We start from the raw sequence: 27,939 nt of genomic DNA, 5'->3' as shown, positions 1-27,939 counted from the left end.
GGTACCTCCCGATATTCGGTATTTTGATGATTTTAGCGACATTATTCACCGGAATTGTTTCAAATTTGGTATTTGAAGTTCGTAATGGATACTTCAGCCTAAGACAGAAAATTGTCTGTGGTCCATTTTATTCATCCCAGTTTTCTGGTTGTGAAAAAACATTTAGATATAACAAGTTTTAAAGAATCGCTGACTTGTTTCGCATTTTCGGATTTTATTATAGTTTTGTTATTGTTGTTTCGGATTTTCTGATAGTTTTGTTATTCAAAACTTGTGTGGGAGGTACCAGAAGGAATGGTCCGATCTCGATCGTGGGTTGATGAAAATATTGTGATATGTGTAATGTGATCACATCAGATTTTATAAGAGTTATTTTTTTGACCCTGTGTAGGGCAGGTACTTGATGGAGTGGACCGATATTGTCCATTTTCTCACCACACCTAGAAATTATGCAAATATTAGAATTTGCAAAGTTAGAGCGAAATCGGCTTATCCTTTCTCTTTCAGTGCAGTAAAACATTTATTTTTTTTTGTTTTTGAAAATTTCGACATTTTGTGGGGAGGTACCAGAAGAAGTGGACCGATATCTCCGAACTCGATCTATGTTTGACAATAATATTACGATTTACCAATTTTGGATAAAATCGGGTAACACCTTCGAGTGTTATCATGAGCACCAGCCAGCCAGACAGACGGACGGACGATCATCGCTAGATCGACTTCAAATGTCCTGAAAAGGATTTGGTTCAAAGATAACTAGGTTCTAAAATCGTTATTTCGATGAGGCACGTTTTGACCGTATCAAACCCTCAGTGCCACAGTAGCCATATGGCTGAGGGTATAAAAATAATCATAATTTCGCGCAACATTTTTGCAATTGTCGATATATGGTGTTCACAAGTGCTGATACATCTACCTCTATGTTTGCTCTTTACCATGGTACAATAAAAAGGTAAGGTAGAGCTACCAGCTGATTACAATTTTTTTTCTAAGTGTGTCCGACTTCTGCCAATTTTGTGTATGTATTTGTTGTTTTGAAAAATTAAAACAAAATATTTCCAAAACCAATGATTAGAAGACACGTACATTGCGGTTCGCGCGTTAAGGACATTAACCAGTTTGGCCATGAAATCGAAAGGTTGAACAATTTGTATCATATTTCTGAGAGAAAATCCAGGCATTTAATTAAATCTTCGCGCTATTAACTCATTTAAAAAAATGAGGGATAATATGAAAACAAATGAAAATAACTTGTTGTATATAATTTTGAATGTATCTGACAGGAAGCGGTCGTAGCCTCAGGGCTGCATTTCTGTAGTTATACGAAGCTGTTCTACCTCCTTATTGTACCATGCTCTTTACTCTTTTTTACAACTTTTATAAAACAATTGAAGTCCCTTGATTGCGCAATAAAACACCACGTTTTTTCACATGCCAAAAGAAGTATTCATTGTAATAACGCCACGGTGTAGTAACGTCATTGGCGTGTGGTTTGAGAATACACTAAATCGGTATTGTGTTGTGTAATAACGAGAATATATAATACTATGTCTACAGAGCCCTCTAGTTGTATGTAGTATAGTAAATAAGATACAATTGAATTGCAAGATGGCGCTGACTACCATACCAAATACACAAGGCGTGGATGTCAACAACACAAATTTGTATGAGAAATTATATTTGTCTTATGGATGTTTATGGCCGTTTTTACATAATTTGTTATGTTTTTGTCGGTTGGATTCTTACGATACCAATTATTATTTTAGTGGCAATGTGATTAAAAATATGTCGACTCTGCAATTTTGAAAAAATGGAGATGAATCGAAGCATCTATCGAATTTCGGAGCTATATTTTAGACATTACACAGTTGGCGACCCTTTGTTATACCCTCCACCATACTATGGAGGGTATATTAGCTTTGTCATTCCGTTTGTAACTCCTCGAAATATTCATAATAGACCCTACAAAGTATATATATTCTGGATCAGCGTAAAATTCTAAGACGATCTAGCGATGTCTGTCTGTTGTAATAACTCTATTTTTCGAACGAATTGAGATAGGAGGCTAAAATTTTGCATACATACATAGTTTACCAGTAGACAGCTTAAGTTCGTAAATGAGCTATGTCGGTCCACGTTTTCGTGTAGCCCACACATAATGGTACCTCCCGATATTCGTTGTTTTCATGATTTTAGCGACATTATTTACCGGAATTATTTCATATTTAAAGTTCGTAATGGGTATTACAGCCTATGCGAAAAATTTTTGTACGCAGGTCCTCTTTTTCGTATAGCCCCCATATAACGGTACCTCCCGATAATCGCCATTTTCATAATTTTAACGACATTGTTCACCGGAATTGTTTCAAATTTGGTATTTGAAGTTCATAATAGATACTCCAGCCTAAGACAGGAAATTTTTATACGCAGGTCCACGTCTTCGTATAGCCCCCATATAACGGTACCGCCCGTAATCGGCGTTTTCATGATTTTAACGACATTGTTCACCGGAATTGTTTCAAATTTGGTATTTGAAGTTCATAATAGATACTACAGCCTAAGACAGAAAATTGTCAGTACAGGACCACGTCTTCTTATAGCCCTCATATAGCGGTACCTCCCAATATTCGGTATTTTGATGATTTTAGCGACATTATTCACCGGAATTGTTTCAAATTTGGTATTTGAAATTTGAAGTGAATACTACAGCCTATGACAGAAGATTGTCTGTGCAGGTTCACGTATTCTTATTGCCCCATTTTTTTGATATTTTGATTATTTTAGCGACACTATTCACCGGAATTGCTTCAAATTTGGTATTTAAAGTTTATAATAGATACTACAGCCTATGACAAAAATGTTTGTATTTAAGTCCACGACTTCGTATAGCCCCCATATAACGGTATCTGCCGATAGTTGGTTTTATGATGATTTCAGCAACATTATTCACCGGAATCGTTTCAAATTTCGTATTGGAAGGTTCTAATGCGTACTACAATCTTTGGCAAAAATTTTCGTATGCAGGTCGAAGTCTTCGTATAGCTCCCATATAATGGTACCTCCCGATATTCGGTATTTAAATGAGTTTTGGGACATTATTCACCGGAAATGTAATAAATTTCGTATTCGTAATGGGTACTACAGACTATGACAAAAAAATTCGCATGCAGGTTCACGTTATCGTATATCCCCCATATAAAGGTACTTCCCGATATATTCGATACTTTAACGATTTTAGCAACATTATCCAGTGGAATTGTTTCAAATTTCGTATTTGAAGTTCGTAATGGGTACTACAGCCTATGACAAAAAAAAAAAATCGTAAGCAGATCCACGTCTTCGAAAGGCCCCCATTTAATTTTTTGAAATTTTTCAAGTTCCTTCTAAATGGTGAAGGGTATTAAAAGTCCGGCCCGGGAGCTAATCTGTTTTTTAACCTGTTTTTGGTTAAGGTTGCTATTTTAAAACTAGCCCTGAGTATTCCAAAAGCTTTGGGGGTTTACTCTAGTGAACTCATAATATAATCGCCCAGATTGACGTATTCTCTGCATAATTAAATTTCAAATAAAACATTTATTTTAGTTAGTTCTGTTTTTTTTTTTTTTTCACTTTCTTTATTTTATTGCCAAAACAACAAAAAATATACATACAAATTATAGTTAAGTATTGGTTTATTTCGAATATCAACAATTCCATCTTGGTTATTCGTTTGTAAAAAAAAACACATTTATTGTAAGATAATATTTGATTTGAAATAAGTATTACAGTAAAATATACATACAAAAAAATAAATGAGATTACAACTGTATCGATATAAGGAAATACAAAAAACATAACATAAATAATAAAAAAAAAGTATAAAAGGAAAAAAAATATTGCAATGTTTTATATTTATTTGTTCAATGTTTATATCTTTGTAGTTTTAAAAAAAGGTAATAAATGACTTAACAACTAAAAACACAATTTATTTTACGTTTATTTTTTTCTTTACATTTACAAAACAAAATAGTAGACTTTAGTATTGTTATTAAAAATTTGTTGTTTAATTAATTTTTTCTTTCACTTGGTTCAGTTTCAATTGCAAATGTGCGATCGGTTTTTTTTAGTTTTTTTTTATTTTTTTAAATTTGTATTTGGAGTTCAATTTGTTTAAATATTTACCTATTATTTATATTTTATGATTTTTCTTGTTTTCTTTTCTTTTATTTTAGTTTACTTAATTTGTAGAAAAATTAGAGAGAGGGGGTATTATTATTCTATGTAGAGAGAGTAGTAGGAGTAGGAGAGAGAGAGAGAGAGTGTGTGTGTTTTCTATAAAAAAACGGTTTAAATTATTTCGTTTTAAGTTTTATCTCCGCTTTTTGTCTGCTCATAATTTTCTAATGCTTCGATCTGCAGCTGCTGAATTAAGTTTTGATCTGTAAAATAAATAAATAAAAAATATTAAAAATTTATTTAATATTTTTTTTTTTGAGTAGAACAAACTGCTGGCAAAACAAAGCATAAACAAAAACAATATGCGAAATGTGTTAAGAAAAATAAACAGCCAAAATGTGAAAGATAAGCATTTAAAATTTTCAGCAATAAAAAAAGTTGAATTAATGTTTCCATTTCAAATTTTTGAAGAATATAGAACATTGATTTATTGTTTCGATGTTTTGAAAATTACTTTGAGAAGAAAAAAAAACATTATAAATTGTTGGAGAACTATTTATAAAGTGAAGCCAAGCAGAAATCTTTGAAACTTTGAAGCGTATAAAATTCATAACATTGTAGAGTTAGAAAAAAATTGAACAGAGGGATTCGTTAAACTCACAGATAAATTGAACGATTCAACATTTTATATACAATTTTTTTATAATAAATTTTATATTAAAAAAAAAACATAAATATAAAAATTGTATTCAATAAAATAACAAAGAAATACAAAAATTATTATTAAACTTTATATTAAGGTCTAGCTTTAATATTATTTGCCAAATCAGAACTTATGTATGTACACACATATGCTTAAAATCTATTTTTTAACTGGGGGTATATTTGGTAACAAATTGTTCATGGCATAAGAGAAGGTTTACACATCCCTAATATTGCCGTTTTTTATCAATGGAAATAATGCCTTATAGGCATAAATGGGCAACATGGTAGAAGAATATAGGTAGACACGTCAAAACCTGGGAACATTGATATGTCAAAAATTTTAAAATGTTTTTTTTTTTTTTTTTAGATTTTTACCTGTTTTCTTACACGACGCCAATCAGAGGTTCTTATGATATACATGTTTTAACAATTAAAGATTTTGAATGAAAAATTATTCAAATTTGTAAAAATTTGTTGAAAAATGTATATCATACCAATCTCCGATTGACGTCGTATAAGAAAATATATAAAAATCTAATTATTTTTGAAAAAAGCATTTTAAAAATTTTGACATATGAATGTTCCCAAGTGTTGATATATCTACTTATATTCTTCTACCATGGTCATTAGTAAAAAGGTCAACAAACATACTTATATGAATAATTTTCAATTTTTTTCAGCCAAAATCATCAATATATGTTATATGGAGACTATACCAAAATGTGGACCCAAAATGTTGCCTTAGGCTGTAGTATTTATTACCAACTTCAATTACTAATTTCGGTGAAAAATGTCGCTAAAATGATCAAAATACCGGATATCGCGAGGTACTGTTATATGGAGGTATACGAAGACATGGACCTGCACAGACAATTTTCTGTCTTAGGCTGTAGTATCCATTACGAACTTCAAATACCAAATTTGAAACAATTCCGTTGAATAATGACCCTAAAATAATCGAAATACCGAATATCGGGAGGTACAGTTATATGGGGGATATACGAAGACGTGAACCTGCGCAGACAATTTTCTGTCTTAGGCGGTAGTATCCATTTCGAACTTCAAATACCAAATTTGAAACGATTAAAGTAAATAACGTCGCTAAAATCATGATAATACCGAAAATAGAGAAGTACCATTATATGGAGGCTATACCAAAACGTGGACCTACATGGCCCCTTTCCAATGCCAAAAGTCCTGCAGACATAATATTCATTTGAATAAAATTTTATCAATTTACTTCATTTCGTTCGGAAGCTAGAGTAATTTTCACAGACAGAAAGACGGTCGGACATAGCTAAATCGACATAGAATTATATGCTGATCAAGAATATATATACTTTGTGAGGTCTAAAATGTATATTTCGAGGTGTTACAAACAGAATGACAAATATAATATACCCTCCATACTATGGTGTAGGGTAAGGTGCTGAATGAAAATTATAAAAGAAGAAGATCGTGCAACTAACGCCCAACTTCATGATCCCCACATTCCCGCAGGCATTTCAATAATATGTTTATTTTATTCAACGACCTACTCCCGAGATTCAGAATTTTCCTGTTTTACGCATTTATGGCACACAAATTTCCAATTTTCGGTAGTAGAAAGTATGTGCAATGGTAGAACTTAGAAGGCGGAGCTTGTTTTCAATAAAGTTAAATTTGACAAGTAAAAAACAGCTAACTTCGGCCAGGCCGAACTTTTAATACCCTTCACTATGTAGAAGGAAATTGCAAAAATTCTTCAAAAGAAAAAAAAACCTAAAAAAGATCATATAGTCGGGTGACCTCAATAGCCTATTATCTGACAGAGTGGATGTCCACATTACTAAGGTCTATTGCAAACTTCAAATTCCAAACTTCAAGTAATTCCGTTAATAAATTTATAAAGTCAAGATACCAAATTTGAAATAATTCCGCCGAAAAATCTATTTTAACAAAAAAGTAAAGTAATTGACTGACTTAATGATTCATCAACACCCAGACGAAACGGCTGAAGCTAGAAATCTTGAAGTTTTGGCTGAGGGTCACTCTTGGGGTGAGATAAGGCTGGGTTTTTGGAAATTCGTACAAGAACGGTACGAAAACTAGTAAAATGTACCCTAAATATGGTACCCTTTGTATTTGAGGAGCTATATCAGGGTTGATAGTATGATAGATGTACCAAAGGGTTTTTGGAAATTCGCAATATTCGTGTACGAAAAGTTCTTAAATGTACTACTTTTGGTACCATTTCGTATCTTGTGAACGGCTTGAATTCGGGAATGGGAATCAAGGTTGAGGAGTATATTCGACGTAAGGAGGTAGTTTTGGACGTGTGCACTCATGTATACGAAAAGTACTAAACGGTACTAAATTTAGTACAATTTGAATTTGGAAGAACGCATGGAGCTGGAATTCTGAAATTTGACATTAACTTTACAGGAGGACTGTAGGGTTGGGATATGGAAGAAGTTTTCGAAATGTGTACAAAAAGTACTAAATTTGGTACAATTTCTATTTTGGTGAACCGATAGAGATGGAATTCTGGAATTTAGAAATAAAATTACCATTGCATTCTAGGACTGAGAAATGCATTTAGTTTTGGAAATTCGTACTTATTTTTACTAAATGGTACATAATTTAGTACAATTATATGTATGGGAAAACCATTAGGTTCGGAATCCTGAAATTTGGAAATATGATGTAAGAAGTTATGAAAATTTGTACTTAAGTGTACTGAATAGTACTAAATTTGGTACAATTTGGATGAACCAATAGAGCTGGTATCCTGAAAATTGGAAATAAGATCAAGTTTGGAGTGTAGGAGTGGAGTATGTAGGAAGTTTTGGAAATTCGTACTTATGTGTACTAAACGGTACAATATCTGGTACAATTTGTATGGGGTGAACAAGTCGTGCTTGAAATCTGAAAATTGTTATTAGGGTCGCTGTGTGCACTATAATTGTACGTAAATTAACGAATGGTACAATATTAGGTATTGCGGGAAGTGATAGAGATAAATTTCTGAAATCTGATATTTAAATTACTGATGGTATCTGTGTTTAAAATTTGGCGGAGGTTTGTAAATGTGTATTACACTTATTCGAAAAGTACTAAGTTGTATTGGATGAGGGAATAGAGCTGGAAGCCCGACATTTGATATAGATGTCTCTGTTAGTGTCGGAAATTGAGATATGGAGGTGGTTTTGGAAATGTGTACCGTAATTGTTCGAAAAGTATTAAGTGGTACTAAATTTTGTGTAGGGTGAAGGAATAGAACTGAAATCCTGAAATTTAATATTGATGTCTCTGTTGGTGTCGGAAATTGAGATATGGGTTGTTTTCGAAAATAAATATTTGTTCGAAAAGCACCAAATAGTACTAAATTTGATATTGGGAGAAAGAATAGAGCTGAAATCCTGAAATTTTATGTGGACATCTCTTTTGTTGTCTTTGATTAAGAGGGGGAATTTGGAATGTGTACTATAATTATTCGAAAGGTATTTGTACTACTTACAAATTGGGCGAAGGAATATATCTGAAATCTTTGCAGGTTCTGGCACAGAGCTTCTAGGATTTGTACCATGACCCATATATGGTCGGCTTGTAAGTGCATCTGACAACAATGTTTGCTGTCAAAAAATTGATTTGAGATTCCATGAAAGGTAATAACAATAGTGCAAATACTGCTATGTTTTTTGTCAAATTGTTATCAAAGTAATCATTGTGACTGACATAGGCCTTGGTTGAGGGTAAATATCATCGACTTGATATCCATTCTATAAATTATATTTATAAATTTGCTTTATACAATTCTTGAAATGAAAGAAATTTGCTTAGTCTCTAACCCTGGTCTCATGTTAAATTTCGTGAGGATAGAGCTGTAATTTTGACATGTGTTTACAGTTTGGCATGGACGACACATGATGGTCTGCATACCATTGGTAGACACATAACCTATATTTAGTGGAGTTATAAACCTTTGGTCCAATACTGTGATATTCAAAGTGTAAACTTTCTCTTAGCAATGACTTTCTCGCTTCAGCAAAATTTCGTATGAAAAAAAAATTATTGTTAAATTAATTGTATTCATTTCGCATGCTGTTATTTTCATTGGAAAAACGTAGCAAAAAACGCAGAAAGGCAACTGGGAAAACATTAACATGTAGGGCATTTTCAAAAAAACACACGTATACATGCAAAACAAACACCGCTTACCCATTTGCCCCGTTCATAATTTTCTACATCAAGTTGAAATATATATTTTTTTACCTAAGTCTTGTTTTTTTAATCTCAATTGTAATTCTTCGTTTGATTTGGCGATACTCGTAGATAGTTAGAAAAAGTTGTATATGAATTTCATTAAGAGGAAAAAAATTACAAAAATATTTGAAAAAGCTTTAAAAAACAGATTGGAGTTTGTTTAAAAATATTACTTTACTGGATTTTATTGAATCCATTCATCCTATAGAATAAAATTATGGTTATCACCGGGAATTTAGGGAGAGACAGGAAGAGAAATATAAAGAAAAGACACACGATTTATCATGACTTGAATGATATGTTTGTGTAAATTGCAAAATATTGACAAAAAATAGTTGAAGCTTTTTTTTTTAATGACATTGAAAACTTGAAGTAGTCAGAAAAGTGTATTAAAAAGCTGGAGTAAAAATATAGAGAGGAATAGCTTTAACAATGAAAAAAAAAATTATTTATTGATGTGTGTCTCAGATTTTGATATCAATTCAAACATTTAAAGGCTAGGATACACATAATGTTAGAGTCATATGTAAAGCTAAGTTTTTTACATATATATTTAGCATTTTTATAGCATACTTTGAGGATCTTCACACAATTTGTTATCTGAGAGGAAACGCTTTATGTACAGGATGAGATGGAAAAACTGCAACCAAATTCAGACTGCTGTCATTTCTAAGCCAATCATCCGACAGCTGTTAAAATTATTCCAGTGACAGCTCATTATATCATTTACAAGCGTACAAAAGCATTTTGGTGAGAATTTTCCAGAAAAAAAGTTATTCGTAATGGAATTCAAGCGTGATAGTGTGATTTCTTGATATTTGGCGGGAAAACCACAAGTGGCTATCGTTGGAGCACTCCAGCAGAAATGGTTCGAAAAGTAAAGAAGCTACTTGATCGAAACCCCCGTCGAAAAACGGCTCGTGGGCTGAACTTATCGCAATATTCCATTCGGCAAATATTGAAAAATGAGCTTGGGGTAAAGCCATTGAGATTCCAGAAAGTGCAAGAACTGGAACAGAACAGAACGAAAATAGACTCAAAAGAGCTAAAGAGTTGCTTCGCTTGGCCGAAAGTGGTGAACTGCCGAAGTGAATCCGATGAGAAAACATTTGTTGTCTAGCCGTTTGTAAACAAATAAACTGATCGTTTTTACTTGCCAAAGAGATCAGCTGAAAATGTGCACCTTCGGTTGGGCACCAGAACTCAAGTGCCGGCCATGGTGTTGGTGTGGGCCGCCATAACAGCCGATTGTTGTTCTACGCTGATATTAATCGACCATGGCATCAGAATAAATGCCGAATATTATCGCGAAAATATTCTGGAGGGCGTATAAAAGCCTTGGGCACGCAAACATTTTGGCCGCAGACCTTGGACATTCCAACAGGACTAAGCACCATCGCATTCTGCACGCCACACCAAATCTAAACTTATTCTAAAATTTGATGCCATTTCCGACATTTTTTGCTTTTAGTCAATAAAATTTAAAAAAAAAATGTTTAAATTATTTATCTCACCCTGTATGTGGGCAATACGAAGACCTGGACCTGCATTTTGTCATAGACTGTAGTTCCCATTACGAACTCTAAATATGAAATTTGAAACAATTTCGGTGATGTCGCTAAGATCATCAAAATACCGAATATGGAGGTACTCTTTTATGGGGAATATACGATATCGTGGTCTTATATAAACAATACTCCTTCAGGGGGTAAAATACACAGAAAGATTGTGTATTTTCAGACAATTTCATTGAAAAATTTGGCTACAATCATCAAAATACAGAAAATCGGGGCGTACCGCTATACGATATCGTGGACCGATCTTCGAACTTGACCTGCCTGCAGCCAAAAGACTGATCTGTGCAAAATTGTTGCTTCCCATTTTTATTCGTTTTGACTCTAACGTGATTAAATGACGAACTTAATGTACCCTCTATACAATTTATGGTGGATGGTATAAAAAATCGACTGAAAACCTTTGATCTCAAAATCGATTACAAAATGCCGACTTTGTGATTTTTACCTCAGGCAAAAGTCGACAATATCAACACCAAAAGTCCATTAATCAAGTGGTCGAAAGTCGATCTACGTATCCCTATATCGTATTCCTTTAGTTCATAGATGTGCACAACTACACAAAATCGTACGTTAGCGGTACGTGGTAAAGGCATATTTTTTATCTCTCTTTTCGTCAGCCATTTTTGATGGTGAATTCTCAGTTACGCTTATACACTCACTCTCAATTTAGTTCATGGTAGAAAATATAGGTAGACACGTCGACACAGCTGCTGGGACAATGAACTGTCAAACCAATTTTGGAATTGAAAATGTTGAATGAAAAATTAGTTAAATTTGTAAAATTAAATTTGCCTCCGACTGACGTAGTACAAGAAAACATATAAAAATCTACTTATATTTGAAAACAACATTTAATTTTTTTTTGACATTTCAAAGCTCACAAGCGTTGATGCATCTACCTGTATTCCTCTGCCATGATTTAGTTATACAAATCATTGTTTTAGACATTTTTGAATCGAATATAAGAAAATATTTTGCATTTAATTGATATATATCTGAGACACACATAATTCAAATTTTATTGAGTTTCAAACTAGCATTCTCAAGCCAACTAAAAAAGCGTAAATAGAAAGCTTTGTGGAAACTATTGTTTGCAATTTCTTTTTTTCGAAATTCATAATCTCAAAATATAACTATTTTTATAATACTTAGCAAAAACGAATTCAATACACATAAAAGCAAACAAAAGACAAAATTAGAAAAAAATGGATGTTTCTACATTAAAATCTCTCCAAAACTAAAAAAATAAATAATTATATTAAGTACATATTTTATTTATGATATGGTGATTACAGTTGTACCAAAGTGTACAAATAGAAGAAGAGTAGTTAAAATATTTTTTTTTTGGTTTTTTTGGAAACTAATAATTAACTGAAAAATTATTTATTTGGATATATTAACTAAATGTAAATCATTTTCTGTGAGTACCGGAAACGAGGCCCTTTAGTTGTTTATTTGTTTTATGTTTTTTGGCAAGACACAAAATTAATAAGTTTTTTAAATTTAATATAATTTTTTTTTTAATAAATGAAAAGAAAGAAAAAAGTAAAATATTAATACAATATATAATACGTTTGTATTAAATTAAAAGAAATGTAGTTGTATTTTTTTCTAAATTGAAATGGGAAAATGAAACAACAAATACTTACAATTCCATTGAGAGTACAGTTGGATTGGGACAGGCTTGGGGTGCACGGACATGACATTGTTTGTGACAAATCAGCTGACAGTCACGACACTCATAACCCTGTTTTCCAGGTCGTCGGGGTATCGATTTCATACATATCGAGCATTGCAAGCCACCGCTGGAAATATTTAAAGAAAGGAAGAAAAATTATAAAGAAATTTGGATTAAGCATGATTTAAAAACTATGCAACAAATTAATGATATAAATCGTAGATTTTATTATTATTTTTGTACCAATTGTAGTTGTAATACAAATCCTGTGATTGTATTATGAGCATATCACCAATGTTCAGTTAAAACAGGCCGGGTCAAATTTTGGAAATCCCCCACCACACAGAAATGAGAACATTGAAAAATATGTCTGAATTCATGCCTTCCGAAATCTTAACTAAACATTTTTTGATAGCTAACAATTCAAAATGTCAATATCGGAGACTGACGCAGGGTGGTCGTCCTTACGGATTTCCTATCTTTTTGCATTTTTATACCCAACACCACACTGTGGTCAGGTATTATGTGGTATTATGTCTTTATCCATTTGTTTGTAACATGGAGAAGGACGCGAGATACACCTATAGCAAAGACCTAAAAAAAGACTAGACAAAATGCATTTTGAGCAAATGGTTTGTGTCTACAATACATATAATAACAGGTCATGCAACTGCATGTTAATATAAAAACCAAAATTACGAAAACGAATAACAAATAAAAATTCGAAAAATCCCAAAATTTGATTTCAAAATGATATTCCATAGACCTTTCCCAAAATTTGCATAGTGCCTTAGCGGTTTAAATCAGTTAACATTGGAAACTATGTTGTTATGATATCATAACAACAGAGGCATTTTTACAGGGTTGCCATATTTTGACTCTGCCTTGTCCCATTTTTATACTTCTATGTCATTGCCTACAGTTCCTTTGCGTAGAATCACATTATGAGCCGATTTTTACATGCCCGTTCTTATAAACAAAGTACGTATCGCATTTATTGTCCGATTTGTTTGGCCCAAGGGCAAGCCCCTTTGGATATATATCGTCGTCCGATTTGCCTTTTATTGTGCACCCAATGTGTAATAATAGTTCAAATAGGCACATGGGATTTGGCACATACGACTAAATTGAGCCTAGAAGCAAATATGTCAAATTTGGTGGAAATCGGTTCAGGTATATCCCAAATATATTATTCATATATTGTTTTAGATGCACCCTATAACAACGATATTCTGGGAGATATATCAAATATACCTCAGAAACATCTTTGCCAAATTTTATCGAGATCGGATCAGATTTGGATATATAGATATAGGATTTTGGCACGGACGGAAGTGTATCAAATTTGGTGAAAATCGATTAAGATGTACCTGTGTGTCTCATATATACAGGGTGAGATAAAAAATTGCAACAAAGTCAAACGCAATAATTTTTACATTTTGATTTTAAAATTTTATTGAATGGAAGCAAAAAATATCGGAAATAGCATAAAATTTTAGAATATGTTTAGATTTGTTCGAATTGTTCACCTTTGGCACGAATTATGGCATTCAGACGGTCAATGAAACCGTCACCCGCTGACCGAATGTTGTTCCGTGGTATTTTGGCCCATTCCCAGTGAAGCGCTTGCTTGAGGTGATCGACACTTTGGTATTTTCTAGTGCCAACCTTGCTTTCCAAAATACTCCAGACACAAAAGTCTAACGGATTGGTATCCCGAGATTTTGGTGGCCATTGTGCGCTGGAAATGAAGCGAGGAACCTCATTTTGTAACCATTCTTGGGTGGCTCAAGCTGAGTGCGATGGTGTTGAGTCCTGTTGGAATGTCCAAGGTCTGCGGCGAAAAAATTTGCGCGCCGAAGGCTTTAATACACGGACACGGACAGCGACCTTCGGCTGTTATGGCGGCCCACACCATCACCATGATTGGCGCTTGAGTTCTGGTGGCCAACCGAAGCTGCTAATTTTCTGCTGACCTTTTTGGCAAATAAAACTGCTGGAATGTTTTCTCATCGGAAAAAACCAAATTCGGCAGTTCATCCCCACGCAAAGGGTCAACATTTTGAACAATTATAACCCTTTTAAAATGTGATGTAAACGTCCGATTGTCTTCAAATTACACACATCACAATATTTTTATTAACCCAAGGTCTGGCATGAAGATGAAATATATCGGTCAACACCCTCTGGTACCTCTCCCACAAAGGGTCAAAATTTTGAGTATCTTTAAAGCTCATAAAACTCGAAATTACAACCGATTCCATTCAGACTTGGTATTACTCAATATTTCCATCAACGCAAGATCTGTTATAAAGATAGTAGAGATCGGACAACCTCTTCTGATACCACCCCCACAAAGGCTCGAAGTTTTGAATAACCAAAAATATCATAAAACCCGAATTAAACATCTGGTTTTCTTCAAATTTCACACATCCCATTTTTTCTACTAACACAATATCTGCTGTGAAGATGAGATATATCGGTCCACTTCTTCCGGCACCTCCCCCACAAAGGGTCAACATTTTGAATATCTATGAAGCTCATGAAACGGGAAATTAACATTTGATTCCATTCAGACTTTGTACACCTCAATATATCAAACAAAACAAGATTTGTTATAAAGATGGTAAATATCGGACAACACCTTCTGATACCTCCCCCACAACAGTTTAGAATTTTAAATAATTGTAACTCTCATAAAATGCGAAATAAACTTCCGAATCTCTCACACATCCCAATATTTCTATTAACACAAGATCTGCTATGAAGATAACATATATCGATCTACTTTTTCTAGAGCCTCCCCACGAAATAAGCGTCCGATTCTTTTCACGCTTCACACATCGCAATATTTCTATTAACACAAGATCTTTTGAGAGGATGATAGATGTCGTCGTACCCCTTGTTGTTGCTTTTGTACACAATATCCACCAGCTTCATCTTCCACTGTTCTCTCTTACACACAGTTTTACTCTTAAAGCAAACTCTCACTCCAATTCGAGCGAATCGCCTCCCACTCTAATTTTTCACAAGTGTGCCCATATAAAATTTCCACCATAGACAAATAAAGGTATAGACTAAAAAGTTTTAAAATGTCCCCTTCCGGTAGATGTCACTATTGTTGATCTTGGGCCAGTCAAGTCACTCAGGGCTAGTGAAGTCACTCGACTTCGAAAACAATTTATTCATTTTTCTGCTATTTAAGTTCTATATTTTTATATTTCACGACATATTTGGATAATGTAAAAGTAAACAAAGTCACTGTTTCGTTTTTAATTGATAAATAATAAAGAATCATAAAAATATTCAATATTTTGTATAGTGAGAGAATTGAGTGATTCTACTTAACCTCTCTCACAGCATGAACGACATCTATTGAAGCACTTTTTTCAGAGATAACAGATGAGACAACTTTTTAGTCTATACCAGGGGTGCTCAAGAAGAAATATCTCTTTTCAGTCAAATTTCTCTTTGCTTATTTAAATCAAGAACAAAACAGTGTTAAGTCATTATTTATACAAATATTTTTTATCCATTTGCTTTATAAATTATTTTGGCAAACATTCGTGTTTAAAAACAATTAAATAGAACCGTAAAATATAAAGAAAAACAGAATTTTAATTTTCCCTTAAATTATATCTTTTTTCTCTTCATGTTCTAGAACACGGTTTTGAGCACCGCTGGTCTATACCTAATTTGTCTATGTTTCCACTCTTCCAGCAATTACGCTCGCGAGTATGTTTCTCTTCCGAGTGAAAACGAGCAAATCTATGCTCTGCCTATACATGAGCAGTGGAAATCTATCTTGACATATGACTCTCATATGATGTGTAAACTAGCCATAATTTTTTTTTAAATAAAATCTAATTTGAAACTTACCCGCTTAAATGCTTGGCAATAAAGGTGTGATCATTGTATATGTGCAATTTGGTTCCCTTGCGGCGCCATCTGGGACGTTGTGCGATATTGAGAGGCACAATGAAGTGTCTAGGGGAGAGAGTAAAGAGAAAATAAGCAAATAAGTAGATACTCGATATAAATTGAATTAATTGCATTTCTGAACTGCATTCGATCCCTTATGTCCTTTCCTATCTTTCCCGCTTACCTCTTAATGCCATTTTCAATGGTCTCCAGTACCAGTGTGGAGGCTTCGTGAACGTAGGTTTTTGTGCTGGCCGAAGAGAAACCTGAGATTGCTGAAGACTCTGAAATTGAAGAGCGTCTTGAGTGATCTAAAGTGGGTGACATGCCCGAGCGTCCTTTACGAAATAAACCCGAACCACACACAAATTATGTTTTCAATTGATCAAATTACAAAAAGGAAATTTTAGCAACAAAAATGGAATTGCCAAAAAATAAAGGGAAATTACAAAAAATAACATTGTGTGCATTGTTTTTTTTTTTCAAAAATAAAGGATAATTTTAAAAAATAATAAAAAAGGTTTACAAAAAATTAAGTTATTAAACCATAAAACCATAGTTATATACAAAACCATAAATGTTGTTGATGTAGTTGTTGTTGGTTGTTTGGTTGGTAGTTGTTGAAGGTTCAGTTGTCAGGTTGAGAGTCGATTTGTGTTGTTGAATTTTCAAACCAAAAGTCAATTAAAGTAGCGCCAAGTGTGCAGACCAAACCAAAGAAAAAAATTAAATGTATTTTTTTGTTTATATATGAAATGAAAAAGAATTAAAATAAAGGAAATTAATAAAAATCGAATTGAATTCAATTATTTTATTATATACGAAAAATATAAAGCAAATTTCAAAACGTTTTCCCCGACAATAATTTTGAGTTTTTTTTTTAAATTTTTTTTGTGTGTGTAAAAAATAGTGTTGCATTTTACGGTATGTGATGTGTGCAAGGTGTAGAGTTGTGTAAATATGTATGTGAGTGGTTGCATGTTGCATGGTGAGTGCATTGAGTGAATGTTTTTATTGTTATTGTTATACATACAGTTACAGTTAAGTGTTGTTTTTTTTTGTTACAAAGATAAACATTTAGTTGAACATTTGATGTGTTTTATATGTGTGGAGAGTTTTTTTGGAGAGTTTAGTTTGTTGTTTTTGTTGATTTTTTTTTTAAATATTGAAGAAGAGAAAGACATAGATTTTTTTGTTGTTGTATAGAATATAAGAAAAGAAACAAAAGGAATAGAAATTAAAAATTACACACAGGAAAAGGGGGAAATGAAAACATTTTTTGTTTTTGTTTTAATGAATTAAAAACAGAAAAATGGGTGAATTTATGTGGAGAAGTACAGAAATTTATGAAAATATGTGATTTAAGGATCCTCTGCAACAGTGAGTTAATAAGTAACAAGATATGTTTGAATTATATAAATGTGAAAAAATATTTTTTTTGGGTAATGGAGAGTTTAGAAATGATTTCTTGAAATGCGATTTAAAAGTCCTGGAATGGAAATATTACTGAGGTCAGTAGTTAGTCTCCTAACAATATAATGTCTTGGAGGGTTTACTTATTTTTGAAAAACAAGTAAAAAAGTTGTAAGTTCGCCCGGGCCGAATACCCCTTCACCATTTGGAACGATTTTGGTAATATTCAAAAAATTAAAATCCGTTAAAAATTCTGTTAAAATCTTAAAAATACCAAATGTACCCCTTATATTAGAGTCTATACGACGACTTGGACATGCATAGGCAACTTTTGTAATAAGCCATTACAATATTCAAATGCGAAACTTGAATAAAAAAAATTCGGTGAATAATGTCGATAAAATCATCAAAATACCGAAGATGTGAACCTGCAAAGACAATTTTCTGTCTTAGGCTGTAGTATTCATTACGAACTTCAAGTACCCAATTTGAAATAATTCCGGTGAATAATATCGATAAAATCATCAAAATATCGAATATCGGGAGGTACCGTTATATGGGGGCTACATGAAGGCGTGAACCTGCACTGACAATTTTCTGTCATAGGCTGTAGTATCCATTACGAACTTCAAATACGAAATTTGAAACAATTCCGGTGAACAATGTCGCTAAAAACATTAAAATGCCGAATATCGGGAGGTACCGTTATATGGGGGCTGTACGAAGACGTGGCCTGCACAGGCAATTTTCTGTCATAGGCTGTAGTATCCGTTACGAACGTTAAACACCATATTTGAAACAATTCCGGTGAATAATGTCGCTAAAATCATCAAAATACCGAATATCGGGAGGTACCGTTATATGGGGGCTATGCGAAGACGTAAACCTGCACAGGCAATTTTCTGTCTTAGGCTGTAGTATTTATTAGGAACTTCAAACACTAAATTTAAAACAATTCCGGTGAATAATGTCGATAAAATCATCAAAATACCGAATATCGGGAGGTACCGTTATATGGGGGCTATACGAAGACGTGGATCTGCACTGACAATTTTCTGTCACAGGCTGTAGTACCCATTACGAACTTCATTTACCAAATTTGAAACATTTCCATTGAATAATGTCGCTTAAATTACCAAGATACCGAAAAAAGGGAGCTGCTTTTATATGGGGGCTATACCAAAACGTGGACCTACATTTTCAATACCAAAAGTCCTGCAGACATAATACACATTTGAGCAAAATTTTTTCAACCTACTTCATTTTGTTCGGAAGCTACAGTGATTTCCACAGACGGACGAACATCGCTAAATCGACATAGAATTTTATGCTGATCAGGAATATATATACTTTGTGGGGTCTAAAAAGTATATTTCGAGGTGTTACAAACGGAATGGCAAAATTAATATACCCTCCAACTATGGTGGAGGGTATACAATTTTTTTTTGTAGAAACAATTTCTTCTCTATATTAAACTTGCTTGCTACATTCCGTAACTCATTCATAGATGCCACCCCAAAAAGTGGTCCGACGTCATCCATTTTTTAAGTTTTTTTTTTAATAATTTTATTTATGTGTATTACATAATTTTAAAGCTCTGCGGAATATTGCTAAAAATGTTGGTGACCGTTTGGATATGTTAAGGCTATATATAAAGGTCCTAAAACATTTGGGACTGAGGACCCAAAACTCTTTTGGGATTTTCGTCGAATACTGTCGAACCCCCTTGGAATTTTGATTACCCAAATTGGCTGCTGCATTTAAAGAAAATTTGCAGCGAATTCGGAGATTGTGCTAAAATTGTCAAAAATAAAATTGTTGAATATGATTAAAAAATTGTTGATATTTTTGTGGAATATATTCATTTTAGACATTTCTTTTCTTCGGAGAGTCATAATGAATTTTGATCTAGAACATTACTTCCTTTGACACTTTCCCCAAAAAAAAAAAAATAGTTTTTATGGGAGATTTTGCCTCTAATTAGAGACGCCTAAAGTTAACAGTCAAAAACATAATCTATAATTTTCACTTTTAATAAATAAATTTCAAATGTAATTTCTATGAAAACCATTACGCCTAGGAATATGGTTTATTCTGAAACTTTTAGTGGGACTTCGTGTAGAATATATCTTCTTTTGATACCTTTTGTCTAAAATGAAGTTTTATGCTACTTTCATCCATCAACTCGAAAAACGGTCGAGGAAAAATCCATAAAAAATAGAAAATATTCCTTTTTTGGCAAAATTGAAACAAATACTTCCATGAAATATAAAACAAATATAAATTTCTTTTCTTTGGGGATTTATAGTGAAATTTTATGAAGAATAAATTTGTCTTTGATGTCAACCTTCTAACATTGTGATACGTGGGAGAATTTTGCATAAACTTAAAGCTCTGTGGTAAGTGTTGCAAAATATATATCTAAATATTGTGTTCCTTATTTAAACGATACATATTAAGTTTATAGCTTTTTTCTTGGGAGACTCGTAATAAAATTCGATTTAAAATATTTTTTCCTTTAACAATTTCCTCCAAAAAAATAGTTTAATGGGAGATTTTGACTCAAATTAGAGTCGTCTAAAGTTAACAGTCAAAAAATAAACATATAATTTCCAATTTTAATATATGCATTTCAAATGCAATTTTCTTAAAAACTATTATACCTAGATATACAGTTTATTCTGAAACTTGTAGTGAAATTTGGAGTAGAAGATGACCTCTTTTGACATATTCTGTCTATAATGATGTTTTATTCTACTTTCATGCATCACTTCGCAAATAGACCAAAGAAAAATCCACGAAAATAGGAAATATTTCCACTTTAAATATGTTGATTTGGATTTCAATTTTCTTAAAAACTATCATATCCATATGTATAGTTTATTCCGAGACTTATAGTAAAATTTAGTGTAGAATATTTTCTCTTTTAATACTTTCTACCTAAAATGAAGTTTAAATTAATTTTAGGAATAAAATCGAAAAGGACTAAAAAATGCATTAAAAAATGTTTCCACTTTTAATATATTAATTTTTTTGAATATAATTTTCTTGAAAATTATTATATCTAGATATATAGTTTATTCCGAGACTTATAGTAAAATTTTGTGTAGAATACTTCCTCTTTTAATACTTTTTACCTAAAATGAAATTTAACTTAATTGTATGAATAAAATCGAAAAAGACTAAAAAATCTACTACAAAAATTGGGAATGTTTCCATTTTTAATATATTAATTTCGAATGTAATTTTGTAAAAAACTATTATACTTAGATATATAGTTTATTCCGAGACTTATAGTGAAATTTAGTGTAGAATATTTCCTCTTTTAATACTTTCTACCTAAAATGAAGTTTAAGTTAATTTTGGGAATAAAATCGAAAAGGACTAAAAAAAGCATTACAAAAATGTTTCCACTTTTAATATATTATTTTTTTTAAATATAATTTTCTTGAAAACTATTATATCTAGATATATAGTTTATTCCGAGACTTATTGTAAAATTTTATGTGGAATATATCCTCTTTTGATGTTTTTTGTCTGAAATGATGTTTTATGTTATTTTCAGGCGTCAACTCGAAAAAAGTGCGAGCAAAAATTGATCCAAGGGTATATTATCGTTTTTTGTTTTTTGTGAACATTGATGTCGATATTTTTTTGTTATATAACGAAAATAGAGATTTCTTTTCTTTGGGGACTTATAATGAAATTTGATGAGGAATATTTTTGTCTTTGACGTCATTGTTCGAAAATGGTTATTTGTAGCAGAATTTTGCATAGACTCATATGAAGTACGAATTTTTTAATATTTATAAATTCCTGGTGTTTGAGTAAGATTTAGGGTTTTATTGTATTCCGGGACTTATAGTAGAATTTTATGACTAATATTTCTCTAGAATATTCTGACTTGCTACGGTCCCGTTTAAAAGGAGTTTGTGACTTTTATTGAAAAAAGGACTTAAAAGGCCCATTTAGTGACAGGCTTGAAGGTAACAATTATCGACTAGTACGGTACCTTCTAATATTCGATATTTTGATGATTTTTGCGACAATTTTTGACAGAATTATTTAAGCTTTTGTATATAACGTTCGTAATGGATCTTCGTATAGCCACTATATTTTTTGATGATTTTAGCATCATTATTCACCGGAATTGTTTCAAATTTCGTAATTGAAATTCGGAATGGGTACTATAGGATATGACAAAAAATTACGTATGAATGAGGAACAAGTCTTTGTACAGCCCCCACTACGGAAGTTTTTAGAATTTTCAAGGTCCTTTAAAATGGTGAATGGTATTAAACGTTTGGCCCGGCCGAACTTACTTTATTTTTTACTTATTCTCTTGAAATGTTTATTTTTTCTAGTTTTTTTTTTTTTTCGAGTCCGGTAACAGTGTTCAAGTAAAAATTTGAACAATAGCACGATAACTCAATAATTTGTAATAATTTGTACAAACATTATTTGATAATCCAAAAGTCCAGTAAAATGAGAGAGAATGAGAAGAGAATTTTCAATAGAGAGTTTGAGAGTTTGTGGTTCAATAACATTGATATATTTGCATGTGAGAGAGTAAGTTCTCTGAGCACAAGTTACTGAGTAATATTTACTGGGAACGTTATCTGGAAGACCACTATACTCTTGCTCTCTCTTAGATCAAGATAAATCGCAAAAGATCTAATAACAATTGATGGGTGAAAAAAATAAAACAAAAACATGGTGGCGCATTCTACAATAGAAAGAGGGTGACGGGGGTTGGCGAATGAAGGTGACAGTGGTTGGGTGGATGGGTGTTTTCTTTGGGGGATGGTGTGGAACATAGGTAATTACCAAGTGAATTGCTTTTGGACAAAACAGCACGATCGACAGATAATGAACGTGAATCACCATTGAGTGTTCCTGTTGGGGTTGTTGTTTGATTTGATTGATGTTGTTGTTGTTGATCGGCCGAATGGGTGCGTGTCTTGGAACGGCTTAAACGTTTTTTCAAAGTACCAAAGAAATTGCGTTTCTTACTGCGGCCACGATCGTCCAGATCGGATGTGGGCGGTGATGACAGGGGTTGTTGTGTCATGACACCATTGCGAGGTAAACTGTTGCTGGAATAGCCGTTATTCGAATACGAGTTGTTGTTGTTGTTATTGTTGCTAGCAGGTGAATAGCCAGCCATGGAGGCACCATTCTGTTGATAGTTGTTGTGACCATTTGGCGAGGAGGCAGCATTCGGTTGACCGTACTAAACAGAGGGTAGACATGAAATAGTTAGAGAACAAATATACAATGGAGGCTGGAGGCGAAAAAAAAGCCAAAGCTTCAAAAGGAACTTCATGCTTTTCGTTTTAGTAAAACACAATAAATGAGAACTTGAACAAAGTTCCAACTTACGTGGATGGCACACGGACTTACCTCTGTGGTGGAATCTCCCAAAGCACTATCGTTACCTGTGGTATTATCTAGGGACGGTTTTTCATTTAGGCACTCAGTTTGGGGATACGAATCGGTGGGACTTGCAGTTATATCTGTGGTCACCGATGTATCCTGTGTTATTTGTTCAATATTCTCTAGGCTATCGATTGGCAGAATCGAGTCGTTTGTCGCCTCCTGTCCAGGGCTTTCCAAGGCCTTTGAGACGGCGGCATTTAATACATCTTGAGATTCTTTAACTTCGATTTGTCCATCTTTGTTGACTTCGACCTTTTTGTTTTTGTGTTTTAATTTTAAGCGGGGTTAATAGAAGCGCAGAGTATGAGGTAACGTAACGTAACGTAAATGTATGGTATCGAGACGCACACGCACACATAACAGTTTGAGATTTGAGATTTTTACAAATGTAAATACAGGCCATGAAAGAGAATGGTTTCGATGGTTAGCATTTCAACAAATTCTATTCTAAAAAATATTTAATGCATTTTTTGGGGGTTATTAACGAACTAAACTAAAGATAGAAAATTTAACTCTTTTCATCTTATTTCATTCTGTGTCCAGTAGATGAATAAGTGAATGCAACTCAAGTTAAATTCAATTTTTTGAGTAACAAACTAAAAGAACTCAAAACGAATAACGAAACTTTTTTCAAAACTAAAATATGTTATGAGCGTTGTTATGAGGTTTTTTTTTGTGGCAGATTTATAGAAATTACCTTAAATGCATTTGGATTGCTTGAATTCTGTTCCAATGATTGTGCAATTACGATGATAGAGTGGGGACAATGATTTTGATATCATGAGCAGTTGTCAGGGAGGTATTTTTTTTGGTGGCAGGTGGACGGCAGGTGCAGAATGCAGAAAATAACCATGAAAATAAATATGAAAAAAATTGTTTTCAAATAAAAAAATAACCAATATTGAAATAAAATTAGACCAATTATAATCAAATAAGCAATATATGTATGATAACCATTATGGTGGAAGATCGATAAAAGCATTTTTGTTTCTTTCAAATTGAGACACAGTTTACATAACCATTTGAAAATAAATAGCATTTATTAACAGTTCTTAACAACATTTTTCAATATTATAGGTTGAACACTATATTTTTGCTTAAAAATTAATTTTTTTTCTTAACCATATGTCTTTTGAGTGGTCTATACTCTAACGTAGACGAGGATGTAAATAAAATTCCTTAACAGGATTTTTTAAAGATATTCAGCTGAAGTCTATAGGACGTTTTAAAAGGCAGATACATTTAGGAAGTCCATAAAAGCCAAATAATGGTCGGTAAATCTTCCACTCGAACAAATTATGGTTTGGCCGATCTGACCCTCTATAACACTGTGCGACAAAATTCTACTTTTTATGTTATTACAAGAAAAACCCAGTAGATTATAAAACTAGAGCTAAACAAGTAAACAAACAGCTAAGTTCGGGCAGGCCGAACCTTCAATGCGTTCAACCAGTTGGATGGACCTTTAAAAAGGTAAAAAAGACCCGGTGAAAGATGCCGCTAAATTTTTTAAAATTTCGAATATCAGGTGTAATAATTACACTTACAAAATACCGATTGTAGCCGTTATATTAGGGTCTATACGAAGACGTGGACCTACATAGGCAATTTTGTCATAAGCCATTACAATATTCAAATGCGGCCGGGCCACCACTTGGAACGAATTTGGCATTTTTCAATTTTTTCAAATACCGAATGTAGCCGTTATATTAGGGTCTATACGATTACATGGACCTGCATCAGCAAAAAAAAAAAAAAATCAAAATACCGAATATAAGGAGGTACTATTATACGGGCTTAACAAAACGTGGATCTGCATACACAATTTTCTGTCGTAGGCTGTAGTATCTATTACCAACTTCAAATTTGAAGCAATTCCGGTGAATAATGTCGCTCAAATCATCAAAATACCAAAATATCGGGAGGTACGGTGGTAGGTAGACGAAAATGAAGACTTGTATAAGCAATTTTTTGTCAGGGGAGATGGTCGCCATTACGAACACCAACTTGGATACAAATTGGATGAAAAATGTGACGCACACACGCGCATGACAGGTACTATACATAAACTTGGATCAATACAGGGTGAGATGAAAAAACTGCAATCAGTTTCAGACTGCTGTCATTTCTAAGCCACACGTCCAACAGCTGTTAAAATTATTCCAGTGACAGCTCATTATATTGTTTACAAGCGTTCAAAAGCATTTCGGTGAGAATTTTCCAGGAAAAAAGTTATTCGTGATGGAATTCAAGCGTGATAGTGTGTTTTTATATTTGGCTGGAAAACCACAAGTTACTATCGTTAGAGCTTTCCAGCATTTAATTGTGAATAAATCTTTTGTGTCGAGTGCCATCGCTCGTTACCGTGATACTAGTAGCGTAGCCCGACGTCAAGGAAGTAGACGGAACAACAAACAGCAACATCAGCAGAAATGGTTCGAAAAGTAAAGAAGCTACTTGATCGAAACTCGCGTCGAAAAATGGCTCGTGAGCTGAACATATCGCAGTATTCCATTCGGCAAATATTGAAAAAGCCACTGAAATTCCAAAAAGTGGAAGAACTTACACCGTAACAGAAAGAAAATAGACTCAAAAGAGATAATGAGTTGCTTCGCTTGGCCGAAAGTGGTGAACTGCCGAATTTGGGTTTCTCCGATGAGAAACCATTCCTTGTCCAGCAGTTTGTAAACAAACAAAATGATCGTGTTTACTTGCCAAAGAGGTCAGCTGAAAATGTGCACCTTCGGCTGGCCACCAGAACTCAAGCACCGGCCATGGTGATAGTGTGGGCCGCCATTACCGCCGATGGTCGCTCTCCTCTCGTATTAATCGATCGTGGCATCAGAATAAATGCCAAATATTATCGCGAAAATATTCTGGAGGGTGTATTAAAGCCTTGGGCACGCAAACATTTTGGCCGCAGACCTTGGACCTTCTCAGCACCATCGCACTCAAAACGCGCCTCCCACGAATGATTACAAAATGAACAATAGTCACCAAATATCCGCATCCGACTTTGTGTCTGGAGTATTTTGGAAAGCAAGATTGGGACTAAAAATACCAAAGTGTCGATCACCTCAAGCAAACGCTTCGCCGGGAATTGGCCAAAATACCGCAGAGCAACATTCGGGCAGCGTGTGACGGTTTTATTCGCAATTTGAAGGCCATTATTAGTGCCAAAAGTAACCAATTCGAACAAATCTAAACTTATTTTCAAATTTGATGCTATTTCCGACATTTTTTGCTTTTATTCAATAAAACTTAAAAGAAATTGTTGCAGTTTTTCTTATCTCACCCTGTATACCCTCTGTAGCCATATGGCTGAGGGTATAAATAACTGGAATTTTTCCTTTTTTATATATCGGTGCACTCCTTCTAGGTCCTTCCCAACAAAGGGTCAAAGTTTTAAATAACCAAAACGATTATTAAATCAGAAATAAGCATCCGGTTCTCTTCATATTCACACATCCCATTATTTCTACTAACACAAGATCTGGTGTGAAGGTGGGATATATCGGTCCACTCCTTCTGGCAACTTCTCCAAAAGGGTCTCTTAACATCCGAGTCCATTCAGACTTGGCACATCTCAATATTTTTTATCAACACAAGGTCTTTTATAAGGATGGTAGAGATAGGACCATTTCTTCTGGTACCTCCCCATATAGGGTTCAAGATTTTGAAAAACAAAACGTCCAAAGAAGGCGAAATAAGCATCCAACTCTCTTAAAATTTCGCAGATACAAACATTTTGCTAACGCAAGATCTTTTGTGAAAATGATATATATCTTCGAAGTCCTTCTGGTACCTCACCCACAAGTGGTCACAATTTTCAATACTTTTGTCTGTCATATCTTGGCAAACAAGTCAACGTTTCGTTACAACTTGGTAAATATACTTTGGTACTTTTTTTCTTTTTAGCTCTACTTACAAAACCTACTGAGTTTTTCCTGGAATATTTAAAAAAATGTATTTTGATGCACCGTTGTATTCAAAAATTTCCCGCTAATCTACACTTCCTTTAAACTAACTATTTAATAATATTTTATCGATCTTTTATCTAACATTTGACAATTTTTTCAACTAATGTTGTTCTTTCGTCCCCCACATCCCCCTCAACTTACCCTCTGAACACTATGTATGATCAGTGTACTCTTGCTGGGCTGGCCGTTGGTGTTCAGTGCACCCTCCTGTAAGGCACGTACAGCAGCATCGGCCAAATTCGAGCCGTTCTTCATGTGTTCATTGATGCTCGGCGTACTAATGTGCAAGGCTTCTTTCAGTTTGTATGGTCTGGGGCCGGCAGGTATTTCGGCACCTTCAATGAACACAAAGTCCACGGTTATGGAACCGGAGACCTGTTGTGTTTCATAGGGACGTGGCTGCAAGGCTAAGACTTGCGTTGAGGCTGGACCTACGGCCAGCTCATCAATGCCCACCAGACCCAGGCCCAAAACTTGGGAGCTGCTGTGGCATCGGCAGGACGATCATAGACTTCGAAGAGGATCTCGGCAGATTGTGGTGACAAATCGCTAAAGAAAATTCAAATGAAGTTATTGTATCAAAATTTAATATAAAAATTTCACTTACAATAAGAAATGTTCATCCCAATAGGGTTGATTGCCCTGGCGGGCACCAGTTTGATTCTTTTGCGGTGGCTCATCCATTTCCACAACCACATAGGGATCACGAGCATCCTTCAAACCTTCTCCCTTGACGATTTTCACCAGTAGACGACGTCCCGATATCATTGGTGTTGGCCCTTGGCTGCCAAAGTCCATGTTGTTCTGTTGGTTGGTTGGTTTTAAA

General features: G+C 33.7%; 1 protein-coding gene across 1 annotated transcript; it reads right to left on the bottom strand.

Annotated features, from left to right (window-relative positions):
- Window positions 1-3,610: 3,610 nt before the first annotated feature.
- On the bottom strand, window positions 3,611-27,939 carry LOC131800480 (uncharacterized). Its single transcript, XM_059128423.1, is given in 10 exon segments — window positions 3,611-4,418; window positions 12,332-12,487; window positions 16,240-16,347; window positions 16,466-16,619; window positions 22,522-22,927; window positions 23,098-23,385; window positions 23,831-23,857; window positions 27,255-27,583; window positions 27,586-27,662; window positions 27,721-27,939. Coding segments are annotated over 10 exon segments (1,785 nt in total). The 5' UTR covers window positions 27,912-27,939; the 3' UTR covers window positions 3,611-4,369.

This window comes from Musca domestica, unplaced genomic scaffold (assembly GCF_030504385.1).
Source record: "Musca domestica strain aabys unplaced genomic scaffold, Musca_domestica.polishedcontigs.V.1.1 50, whole genome shotgun sequence".
Lineage (NCBI taxonomy): Eukaryota > Metazoa > Arthropoda > Insecta > Diptera > Muscidae > Musca > Musca domestica.
This window is presented reverse-complemented; position numbering and strand designations above follow the sequence as displayed.